The sequence below is a fragment of the Melanostigma gelatinosum genome (assembly GCF_949748355.1).
Source record: "Melanostigma gelatinosum genome assembly, chromosome: 4".
In the NCBI taxonomy this organism is placed as follows: Eukaryota; Metazoa; Chordata; class Actinopteri; order Perciformes; family Zoarcidae; genus Melanostigma; species Melanostigma gelatinosum.
The window spans coordinates 22,046,478-22,059,326 of record NC_136637.1 but is presented as its reverse complement, the minus strand read 5'-3'; the positions used below and the strand labels follow the sequence as shown (position 1 = coordinate 22,059,326).

The following is a 12,849-nucleotide window of genomic DNA, read 5'->3' as shown; positions in this document are numbered from 1 at the left end:
ATAATAGTAATAATGATAGTTTTGAGAGGCATATTTTAGGCACAGAGTGATCAATGTGCATCAGTCGTGATTCAATCTATTATATAGATAATTGCTAAATATGACTGTTATGAATATAACAAACAACTTTTACATAATAAATCATGTGACACTTGACCACCTACGATTTCCGACCGGCCCTTGAAAGCAGCATTTCACCCACTAAAGTCTGTTCCATGGGTATTACCATATGACGTGAACGCAGCACAAAACGACAGCAGGCAGAGGTGAAAAGTCTGGATCATGTTTTCATTCCAGCGGAGGCATACTTGAACGGCAAAAAAGGACATTGTACATAAAGATCAACAGGGCGGTTAGCAGAGCACGTCGAGGTTCTGTCCACCAAGAGAAGACATTGATGTTGTTGTTAGCCAGCCAGCTAGCACAAGCTGAAATCTGTTAGCTAGCTAACGGAGGACCCTGTTAGCTAACCGCCACCATCGTCGCTCCTAGCCAGCTGTGCATCGCCCTGTCCTCCTACGATGGGAAACACAGCGACTGCCAAGAAAGGCAATGAGCAAGAAAGCGGTGAGTACCTGAGAAGCATCAAGCTAGCCTGTTAGCCATCTCACGTTGGCTGTTTAGACAGTGTTTGCATATGATCAAGTCAGTGGAGTGCAGCCGTTTAGCAGTTGTTGTCCAGTGGTAGCAGACAGCAATGTTACAGTAATATGGGCTATAAAGAATAACCATCTTTGGTAGGTTTGTTAGCCTAGCTCCCTCGTTGTGGTGTCTGTTTGCTTATCCCACTTGGAAACAGTGCCACAGATGATGCACCTAGCCAGTTATTAAAAGTAACCAATGAGCAAATGGCAGTGAGGTCCTCGCCATTCTGTTTGAATGTCTCCCACAGCAGTGAATGCAAAGGGATCCTTGACTCAACGAATTGTAGGATTATATATGTTTGCTCACACTAACGTGTAACTGAAGTTATCAAAGCACAATGTTTAAGTTCCAAATAGCTAATATCAGCTGTCTGGAGCCCGGATAACATCAGCAAAAATGTGTTTCTACTGAAGTTGCAGCACAAGGCCTAGTCACTGCCAACAACAACAACAACAACAACAACAGGTTCCTGATAGGACTAAGAGATAAGTGGACCAGATGGCTGCTCGGTGTGGTTAAAGCAGGATAGTGATGGTAATGATGGTGGTGGTGTTTTTGGTGGCTTTGTTTTCAAAATAAGGGCTGCAAAATGGCTAGCAACGTTTTCTATCCAACCCCCTCACTTGATGTGTGATGTCAGCTGTCAACAAGTTTACTGTAAATCAAAATGGTATGCCTCAAACGCTGCTTTCTTGCACTGACATCAGCGTGTTGCCTTGCCGCTACAACAGCAAGGAGAGGTAGCTCCCGTCCTTGTCAAATTGCACCTGTTGAACAGCAATTTCTCAATCTGAAGGGCTCCATCAATCACTTGAAAGCAATAGCCAGAGGCCACTGTGTTGTGTTTAGTGTTCGTTTGTCAGTAATGACCCAACTAATCCGCTAAACTGTCTGTCTGGAGAGGACTGATCTTGACCCGCTTTCTGATTGGCGGTAGTCCATACAGTCTCGCAGCTTTGTTATACAAGGTAACTGTAGTTTCTGCAGGGATGCATTGAAAGTTGTGTCCAATAATAGTGTGGCGCAAACTGCCAGGTACAGAAACAAACTGTTCACACATTGTTGGTGTAATTTATGTTTCTGTTTGTATTTAATAATTCAGAGGGGCCCACACTGCTGTAACTACAAAACAAACAAAAGAGTGTGCAGGATTAGGGTCAGTTCGTCAGGGTGACTTTAAGCAAAGGGGAAAGCTCTTTGAAGAACTGCATTGTTAAACTTTACCACCAGAGAGCACGATAACCTGGAGATAACTTCTCTCTAGGTCAGTCAGTGGGTGTTACAGGCTTCCAGTTCCCTTATCAGCACTCTGAATGTGCCACAGCTGTGCAATGTTTTTGACATAACCATAAGAGGCTGGCCTTTTATGTGTGCTTTGCTTACTTTATATACCTTTTGTCAAAAACAACATCACCATTTGCATTTCAGACCAATAAGTGTTTTCCACACCACATAGAGAAAGTAGACATGCAGTTGGCTGCGTGAACTGAAGCAGAGTACTTGAACAGGAAGCTTCATTTTTATGTGGTTAACCAAGCATTGTGATGCACTTGGCTGCATACAGGAAGTTTGTATCACTCGTTGGTCTTCAGTCGGAAAACGGTTACTTTGCCTGTGAGCCTTTTCACTCATGCCGCAAGAAATTAGTCTCTAAATGGCCCAGGGAAAGGACCAATCCTTCGCCAGTCGCCTTTTCCATCGATATCGTAAGAGTAGCCAAGAGCAGAAGGGACAAGAGAGCGAGGTGCCTCATATATCTGAGTTCACCATCATGTGGGATAAGTTCAGTAAGTGCGATGTGTTGCTTTTACACCTAAAACTTGTCGGCTGCAGCTCTGAGCCGGACGTGTCTCTGCTTGTGTTTTGTAGTTTTTGTGTGTCGGAAAACTGATTTTAAAGAAGCTTGACCAAGTAGCGTATTAGTCTAATGTTGGTTATGAGTATTTATATTTTCATGCACATTGTTGGTCATGAGTTTGTATCAAGCACACGGATCCAGTAAAATAAGCTTTGTAGAACGGGCCATTTGTGGTGCTTCAGTTGCTTGCATCATCTCTGTCCTGTCATTTCTGTGTACTGTTTTTCAAGTATGAAATGTGATATATGTGTGCTTTACTCAATGTCTTTTCAATCACTGTTGTATAGTCTGTGACAGATATATGTAGTTTAACAATATTTTGTTTATTGAAAGATTGTAAAAAAAAAAAAAAAATTAAAAAGAAGTTTCCTGCAATACTGGTAATAAAGAAAGAGAAAGTCAGGTCTAAGTATTAAAGGCGACCTACTGTGTAGAATCAAACCCATATTGACAGAAATATCCACTTATTGCTTGATTGTAAGCAACTAAAATCTCCTGACTATTGGTTTTAGCAACAGTACTGCTTTCATAGTCAATTGAAGAAATTAATTTTCCAACCAAAATGATTTTGTTTCTTAAAGGTAGACTATTTTCATCAGGTGTATCTTCTGTCAGGTGGTAGTTGTCCTCTCCTGTGTCACTTTGTTACGTGTTGCATTTAAATCACTTTAATCTCAAATGTTCTTGTTTTAAGCACTTCATAAATGTTTCTTCCTCTCTTTCTCTTCTCCACCATTTCCATCCATGTGGGTGAATGGTCCTGCAAACCCTTGGGTGAACTGTAGAGACTTTTGGTATGCTCACTTTTCCATGAGCCGTCCTAAGTCACAGAGAAAAAGTTAATTCTGCAGTTTAGGCCCACCAGGCTTTGTATAATCCTACATGTATTGCAAAGACTGAGGTTAGTTAGGATAGTCTGTTAACATACAGCTCTCACATAGTCCTTCAATGCCAGGTATGCATTTAAATCAGCAACCGCGTACCAAATGCACCACCAACAAGACATTAGATACCTGCCATGACTCTGTGACTTATGACATCTCATGTCTGCTGTGACTTTCACAATGTCTTTCTAATGCCTGCACTGTAGCCTCAGTTATGTTCTCTGCCCAGTAGCACTGCCTCCCTCCTTTACTCCCATCTACTCTTGAAAGAGATGCAGAATAGCTCGTCTTTGAATTGGCCAACTCTGTAAAGTCAACAAGAGCTTTTTTGCATCACTTTATTAATTATAATACCCTGTTTAGGCGTGTGGTTTTTGAGTGTGGGGGTATTTCTTGCTGTTTTGTATATTCCTGCATCCTCAGTACTTGACATTTGCGTGACCTTTTTTTTAAATGCATTTGTTTCCCTCAACATGTGAACTGCCTTTGTTTATTTTCCCGAACACGCTAAAGTGCCCCAGTTTATTCTCCTCAACATGCTCAACTGACACTGTGTGAGTACCAACATGCTGATTGTTAAATCACACTTCTGTCTCTGTTTATAGTGAAAGAGTTCTTAGCTAAAGCCAAAGAAGATTTTTTAAGAACATGGGAGTGTCCACCACAGGTAAGTTGTTTCCTGTGTGTACTCTGCGTTATAAAATTCAAACTTTACTTTTCTCTTAACTCGCTGGACTTCATGGTTTCATAGATCTTGTTGACTTGAATCATAGCTGAGTGCATAATTGTACTGTGACACTAAAGCGCATGTGTTGTACAAACATCACCCAGCGTATGTGTTTTCACTCACAGCTTCATGGAGCCAAAATGCCACATAAGAGCTGCACTGACACCAAATTGACATGCAGAAATAAAGCATTTGAATCATCACTTTGCTGTCCTCACTTCCACTGCCAATGTTTCCTCAGAGCACAACTGGCCTGGATGACTTTGACAGGTTCAAGACGTTGGGCACTGGCTCATTCGGGCGAGTTATGCTTGTCAAACATAAAGAAACGAATCAGTTCTACGCCATGAAGATCTTGGATAAACAAAAAGTAAGTGCGTGGCTTTAAAGAAATCACTTTACCCATCTCAAAAGAACTAGTGTCAGGAAGCCCGGGTAGTCTGTGAAAAGCACACTCCTGCACGCTTGACAAATGCTGTAACTACATGAAATGCAGTAGATCTTGTAAAAGGAAATGGAACTTTTCCTCTCGTGCACTGTGACCAATGTTATCGCTGAAAACCTCAGAGGCGCTTCGCACGAGAGTTTCGATCTTTTAATGCTGATGTGAGAGTCGTAGGAGGAGGTTAGCGCGTCCTCGGTGCGTTTCTCATGTAGCGGTACACTGAGGAGCAAAAGCTGTCTGACTTTCTGTTTCAGCTGTAATGCTGCAACGCTGTCCTTATAACCATGTCTGCTCACTTGGCTTCTTTTTTTGTCTTCACACTTTGAACACTGAACTTGTATTCGTCCGTCACAGTGGTCTTGTGTTTTTCTTATCTTACTACTATGCTACTACTAATCATATACATGTCACATTGCTGCTGCGCATTTCCCAAAGCATGCCATGCATTCGCAGGTTTGCAAATGTGTTTTTACTGCCTTACAGGTTGCCATTGTTTTCCCTTTAGCTATTTCAGTAGCGTATGCAAATGAACTTGCAGAGGCTTAAAACTTGCTTGATATACAGTCAGTAATTCATCACAGTAACAGTCATGGCCAGGTGTTATATCATTGAGTGGGAATGCAGTTGAAACTGTGGATTGAGTTAATGTTAGACTTTTTTATTCTGAGGATTTAGCAAATTAGGACATTCCTTTCTGTGATGTCCACTTTTTGCTTATTGTTGTCTCACAATATGGCTTGTGGATGCAATGCCTTTTAACACCTGACTTTTAAGTCTTCCCACCAACTCATCAAGGCACCAGATGAATACACTGGTGGACGTTTCAAAGTAATAAAAAGAACCAACAGAAAACTGTTAACTCTGATGAATGAAGTTTGAAGTCTGTGCAAGTTGCTTTTCACACCTTACTGAAATTAACATTTTAAAAAAAAAACGTATGCTTTAAAAAGGGATCGCTTATAATCGAGCTAAAACATGTTTGTGTTTATTGACTTTTTAATCAGGCAAAGCGCTCTCAGAAATCATGGGTCTTTGTGGCTCTGCTTTACATTTAGTTTGGGGAATGATACACCACACGTACGTACTCGGTTATCAAGAACATGCTTTGCTTAATACAACCGTAGTACTTGCATTGTGCCTTGTGTTTTTCAGGTGGTGAAGTTGAAGCAGATAGAACACACACTAAATGAGAAGAGGATACTACAGGCCGTCTCTTTCCCCTTCCTCGTCAGATTGGAGTACGCTTTCAAGGTCCATGCTCACCTGTTTTTATAGTTTTCACCAAGGAATACAGTTTAAATAGTATTAATCTCACAATGACCAGCCAGTTTTATGTTTGTTATGACAAACAACCTCAACAGAAAAGATAACCCCATAATGTACGATCACTTTTGTGATGTTTCATTTCCCTACTTGAAGACCACCTACCATTTAATATGTGATCAGGTGGTTCAGGAGGCCCCTGCTTAAAGATGTCTTGCTTTGATTAACAGGACAACTCAAACCTCTACATGGTGATGGAATATGTGCCCGGTGGAGAAATGTTCTCTCACCTCAGACGTATTGGAAGGTTCAGGTATAGCGTACAATTCGATTATATATTATTTGAGTTTTTTTGTTTTTATTATTGTAAAATGCTGTATCAGTCACCAATAACTGGACATTTTTCAATTTGCTAACTCTGGTCCGTCAATGTCATGGAATAGCTCGAGACGGACATTATTTTCCGGCTATACAATGACTGACTGAGTTTGCTCTTTCACTCGGAAGAGACTCGTCTTCATGTATTCCACCAATGTCTGACTGTCCACCCTCCATTCTTTCAGTGAACACCATGCAAGATTTTATGCAGCTCAGATAGTACTCACCTTCGAGTACCTTCACTCCTTAGACCTCATCTACAGAGACCTGAAGCCTGAAAACCTGCTCATAGATCAACACGGTTATATCCAGGTACACGGTCTGTGTGAAGTTCATAATAGAAAAGTAAACTCAAAGCAAAGGTATCGGTCATCAACAAGTTCTGTCTGTAAAGTATTAGTTGTAACTGAGAAGGTAATCGGAAACGCATCAGCTGCTAGTAGAAAACACCCAAGAAAGAGTCGGTGGACCTACTGCTTACAAAATAGAGAATTAACACATTTAGTCGGTTTTAATCCAAGTTAGATGTTAAAATACCAGATGTATGCTTCTGTTGACTATCATGGTTTGAAATGTAGTACATGTGGACTTTGCCTTTACGTCTTTACTTTTCTTATCACGCTCCTATTGTTCTTTCTTCAGGTCACAGACTTTGGCTTTGCCAAAAGAGTTAAAGGCAGGACCTGGACATTGTGTGGAACTCCTGAGTACCTGGCTCCAGAGATCATCCTCAGCAAGGTGACCCCTTTGTACCCAATACAGCCCACTTACAAGTAATGATGTTCAGCTTTAACGGGTCTTCACATTTATATTTAGAAAAAATAATTCTGGTTATTTTTAGGGATCGTAACCACAATTCTATGACAATAATAATAAAGTTACAAAGTGCTTTACAATAAGGCAATCTTAAATCTAAAAACATGTATAAGATATAAAACAGGATAAATAGCTTAAATAGTTACAATCGGAGGGGAAATCCGGTTCGAGGCCGTGGTTGTTATCGATGTTTGGCCCAGTTTATCTGACGATGTGAGGGGTTTACTGATCTAGTCTTAGACCTCCAAAACCGCTCCCATAATTTCAAACATGTTTGATATTTATGAGTTAAAATCTGGATGATAACGTCAGTACTTTCTGAGCTGGACTATAATAGCCAATGAGAGAGACAAGCCGGAGCAGCTGACTGTGTTTCCAACGGTAAAAGTTCTAGCCCTTGAGGCTAACGTAAGATAACATAAGACTGTTGAACGATGTTAAAATCTCACCAGTTAAATGCTGCAGTACAGTGATCCTAAACCCATCGAACGGGACAAACTTGTTGACTCACTTGAGCACGTTTTACTTGACAAGGAGACTAAATTTGAGTCAAAAAGTGTTTGAAACAAGCAAGACTTGAAGCTGGCGGACCCGCAGAGAAGATAAGTGTCGAATACATCAGCTAGTCATTGAATGCAAATTCATGCACTCCAATTACTTTGTGTCCTAACATTGGGGGACTTGTTAATACAGACATCCAATTACTAGACAGTCGCATGATGTAAATATAAAACCCCACAATTTGAAGCTAAGTGCAGAGCCAACACGACAAAAATGTGTCACTCTGTCTTTATGCATATCTGACTGCTCTGCATGTCTCAAGCCTTCATTGCCGGTCGTTATCTGAGGTGCTTTTCGCGTGAAGATAATCGATTTTTTTTCTGTCCGTGACTCTTCTAGGGCTACAACAAAGCTGTGGACTGGTGGGCTCTTGGAGTTCTCATCTACGAAATGGCTGCTGGTTACCCTCCCTTTTTTGCTGATCAGCCGATCCAGATCTACGAAAAGATTGTGTCTGGCAAGGTATGCAGAGATGGTTACATGCAAAGAGTTTCAATATTTGAATGCTCTGTCATTTATCTGCTTGCCTTTCACTCACAACCATCAACTTGGCATTGTTTCTCCGGTGTTTGGTATTGCTCTTTTGTATGCTGTAGCCAACCATGTGTTTGTTATATTAAATGGGTGAATAACGTGTCTTTGTGTTGATCGTCCTCGGCTCCCGTAGGTACGATTTCCCTCTCACTTTAGCTCCGACCTGAAGGATCTGCTGAGAAACCTGCTCCAGGTAGACCTGACAAAGAGATTTGGCAACCTGAAGAATGGTGTGAATGACATAAAAAATCACAAGTGGTTCTCCCAAACAGACTGGATTGCCATCTATGAGAGAAAGGTAGGTAGTCATTCTGTCATGTTTGTCAACCCGAAAACATGTAATGACACATCTATTACTATCCATCATTTAGTCCTTTTGTAAATTCAAGACATGAGGTTATCTTGTCATGAGGTGATGGTGAGGTGTGCCCCATCTTTGTAAATTTGTGTTGGGGTTACAAACACCTTCTCTCTTAGCAGCCATGATGGATTGGGCAGGAAAAACACTTTTAAGATATCACCAGTTAAGATATGTATTACAGTGTTTGTTTTGAAAGCTATTTTAGACTTAGTCTTACTCTTGAGAAGAAAATGCTTTTTAGTTTTAGTCACATTTTGGTTTATTTTTTTCCTTCATAGTTTAAAAACTCATTTAAAACATTTTTGTCCAGTTGTAGTTTACATTTAAGTCAACTTTTGATGTTTTCAAAATGTAGTTTTAGTCTTGGTCCTGTTCCAAATGATCTGATTTAGTCATCAGATTATATTGAACATATTAAATCGATCTAGTCTTTCCAAACCCAATCATTTTATCATTTAGTCACACTTATTTTATATAGGATTCGTTCTTATCGTTATCTGATTTAAAAAAAAACACAGATTGAATGATTATTGGCGGAGCCTTGTTATGAGGAGAGGCCCGTTATGAGAGCTCAACAGGCAAAAATATACGTTCATCATATTTTGTCATAGTTTTCGTGAATAAAATGAACACTGATTTGTAAAGACTGTCAACCTGTAACCAATTGGTCAGAGCGTTCTGAATATCTGGTTTATTGGAAAACCGCTGACTTTAATCAAATGATGGGTACTTATAGGAGAAGCCCTGATTGATTGGTTAGTTATGTATCACCACTGGGTTATGGTCCCCCACTAACTGAAGGTCCAGTACCATCTATCGCCTCAGTTCTTCTCTCATGTCAAATGAGATAGTTTGCTTCACCCCACTGCACAAAGCTCTCTTTATCATTGAAATAGACTGAAGGACCAATGAAGTTTAGTATTTCAACAGAAATGAATTTACATCTATAAACACCAGCCATTGTTTGGCATTTTTGTATAAATGATCAGAAAACAATTCCTTACTTTCTTCCTCATTCTTAGGTCGAAGCTCCCTTCTTGCCAAAGTGCAGAGGTCCAGGAGACACAAGCAACTTTGACGATTACGAAGAGGAGGACATTCGTGTCTCACAAACAGAAAAGTGTGCAAAAGAGTTTGCCGAGTTCTAGTAAATGGGCAAGAGTCCCGTCAGGGCTCACATGTTTTGGGATATTTGCACTCTCCTGAGGGTTTAAGGTGGAACCGAGGCCATCGCGTGCTCAAAACAAATGCCTCGTTCCTTGATACCACACAGCTGAATGAGGTCCTTCTTGCCATGATCCTGCGTGCAGTTAGCACTATCCTATACCCAGGCACATTATGCAGACACCCCATTGTGCTGCAACACAAAAAAATACGAGACCACGTTCTCATTTTTTGTCTTTTCTTTCTTCTGTTTTTTCGTTTGCCGCTCCCTGCTCCTTATTTCAATTCAAATAATTATTTGAAAAGCGACATGAAATCTAATCTTATTCCCTTTTTTAAATGGCACAAAGAGTGAATGATTGTATTAGCTGGTATTGCACATATTGTGATTTTAAGCTTCGGGAAAATAGAAGGGATTGTTTTGGTTTGCATTTCGGACATTGTGTCTTGCCAGTTATATGTCGTCTGTTACATGACATGAGTGTGTTCACTTCAAGGGTTCCGTTTATTATTCCTCAACCATGAACACTTTAAAATGAACCATCATTCATCATTCTGGTGTCCTTAAGACCTAGAACCGTGTAATTGTGCATATATATATATAGACTTGTCATTTATAAACACTTTGTGTTGTTAAAGCATGACCAAATTCCAAACAAAGAAACTGGTGCTTAGTGAAAGAACAGCAACACTGATGGCTTCTTGAAGTTTCTGAGTTTCAGCACTCAGACATTCAGTTCTTGAAGAGGTGAATTAACAGTGACAAGTGTTATTACGGAGCAGGAACTTGTCAGTGCTGTATTCAGTCAATTGTAGCATTGTTTTATCCATATCTGGTCACATCTCAGACCAGGTGTGGTATTAAATGAAAGGAATGAGATGATATATTTTTCAGGTACAACTCTTTGTTTCACAAGGAAGGAAAACTAAAGGTGTTCACTCCACACAACGGGGGCATCTGTTTTTTTGGTACGTCCGATACATGAAGTTTATTGCCGTGGCATAATTGCTGAAAGATCAGTTTGTTCGATTTTCTTAAGAGTATATTGCTGTGGATGCGAAGCAGTGTTGGTCACATGGACATATCTTGTCCGTTCTGGGTTTCTTTCCGATTTTTGTTTGTAAATTGTGCTTACACAGCGCTCTGAGAAGACACTGCAACTGCCATATTTGTTTTATTTTCAATTTTACTTTTGCATGTTTGTACAGCAGTGTCACAACAAGCTAATAGTGCCCTGAAAATGTTCCCATCTTTTTTGTTGTTGTTGTGTTTTGTTACCGTTTTTAAAATAGTTTTATTGCCTGGGATGTTGATGCATTAGATCTTAGATTTTATCTGAGTGACGTGTTCCTCTGAATGATCCCATGGAAGCAAGACTAAACAGTTACCCATCAAATAACAGAAAATTTAAATATCATAACCGAAAAAGTATTCATCTTGGTCACCGCTTGGTTGAAACATACTTACCTCAACTATAGCTTGTAGTCTCTTTGCATCATTTTTAACCAATTTGTACACTGTGATGAAGCAATATTTGCTCACTCTTCCTTCCTTTGAGTCAGAGAACGTCAGCAGACAAAAATGTTTTTGCCTTGTTACAGATTTTCAAAGGGAGTAAGGTCAAAAGAGTCTGACTTTTGAAGAACATTTTCATTGTAAATCTCTCCTGTTAAGTTATTGTCTACACATATGTAATGCATATTTTCTCCCCTCAAGAGAAATATAGGTTTTATGAGGGCTTTTTCTATACAGAGCATCACTCATTTCCCCTGAATTCGGACACATCGCCTGCTCTTTCCTGCTGAAATGTAGTCCCTGCCTCTGGCGTGACTGGTTGACATGTGTATTTAACAGGTGATTATAGAATCTGTATGTCAAAGGTTCAATACCTACAAGGCCACGGTGTCCACTTGTTGAACTTCCAGAATCCAGAAAAGCTCTGATTGGTCCTGCTTCTGTGATCTTTTGATTTTCTAGAGGGAAGTTTGTCCCTGCCGTCCACAGGGAGGTCAGAGTTTGAAGTAATTTCTGCAGGTCGGACACTCAGGGTTGTCGGGAAATCAAAGTTTTACATTTCACATCTTGTTGGAAACAAGAATGCATTGTTGACGGTCTTTAAATTTAACAAGTCTTCTGAAGTTTAGATCATTATTTGACATGGTGCTCAAGTGTCAACAATCTTAGACAACCAAATTTGAAAAAGGTTTGGTGACTGAATGCTTTTTTTAAGATACTGATGTGCTGTATATTGATATTGGCTATGCCTGAATTCATAATTTTCATAAATTGAACACATGGTGTGACATTTGATTTAGCCCCCTTTTCATTTCAAAAGGCACAACTTTTCGCATGCTATTTTTTTATTTATATTAGAGATGTCTAATAGAATTACATTTGAATTGTTTTAACTTGCATAGTTCTCAGTATGCATAAGGAGACTCCAACAGTTTTATTCACAAAAGTGTAATTTACAGGGAATATATTGGGTTATTTATTAGTACCACTTTTTCATTTAAAAATAAACCATTTATCGAAATTTAAATATTTTCAACAGTTAATACACATTGATGCCTCTCATGCCAATTTTAAATTGTAGCCTTTTAGGTTAACTTTTTTTCTTATTTTTCTGAACGTTTTTGTTGTGTTCTATTACTTCTTTTTGTTAAAGGAGATCCAATATTATTTTCCCAGTATGAAGGGTGACCAGAATGTAATTGCAGAATCAATGACATTTTTATTTGGACAAACTTTGAAAACTGCACCTGGGAATTCAGCATGTTTCTATCCAAACTGCCTGTGTGTAAATCTTCCCATGAAAAATGTGTAGGAAATCCACAGCTCTTCTTATGTGTTATTTAGCCCTCATGTTTGTCATTTTTTATGTAAATGATGGCACTTCACACTCCTGACTGAAGGAAATCAGTTTATGAGTTCTTCGTAGCTAGTCACACATGCCGGTATGGGATCAATAATCTGAAATGTGTCTGTATTTAGTTTGTGGGATATTTTTCACATCATTTAGAAGGCTGACACGTTTTTCCCACCCATATTTACTTGTGTTTGCAAGGGGAATATACTTTGCTGTAGCAGATTTTATGTAACAAAGGATATGTCACTATAATAAATTCTTTTTATTATAGCTAAAATTGTCGGTATTCAATGTAATGAGAAATATTGTATGTGTAGTAATTGCAGTGATGTACTTTTAGCAG

General features: G+C 39.4%; 1 protein-coding gene across 2 annotated transcripts; it reads left to right on the top strand.

The window, feature by feature from the left end:
- Positions 1–275: 275 nt before the first annotated feature.
- Positions 276–12,776, top strand: prkacba (protein kinase, cAMP-dependent, catalytic, beta a; the record flags this gene model as incomplete). 2 transcript variants are annotated; one of them, XM_079267354.1, is made up of 10 exons in its annotated part: positions 276–567; positions 3,993–4,054; positions 4,356–4,484; positions 5,712–5,810; positions 6,053–6,135; positions 6,386–6,512; positions 6,843–6,938; positions 7,917–8,039; positions 8,245–8,409; positions 9,495–12,776. In XM_079267354.1, the coding sequence occupies 10 exons, from the start codon at positions 522–524 to the stop codon at positions 9,618–9,620; spliced, it is 1,056 nt and encodes a 351-aa protein (XP_079123480.1). In that variant the 3' UTR covers positions 9,621–12,776. The 2 variants fall into 2 exon arrangements, with proteins under 2 accessions (XP_079123480.1, XP_079123481.1); XM_079267355.1 differs by lacking the exon at positions 276–567 and adding an exon at positions 2,300–2,432.
- Between the last annotated feature and the right edge of the window lie 73 nt (positions 12,777–12,849).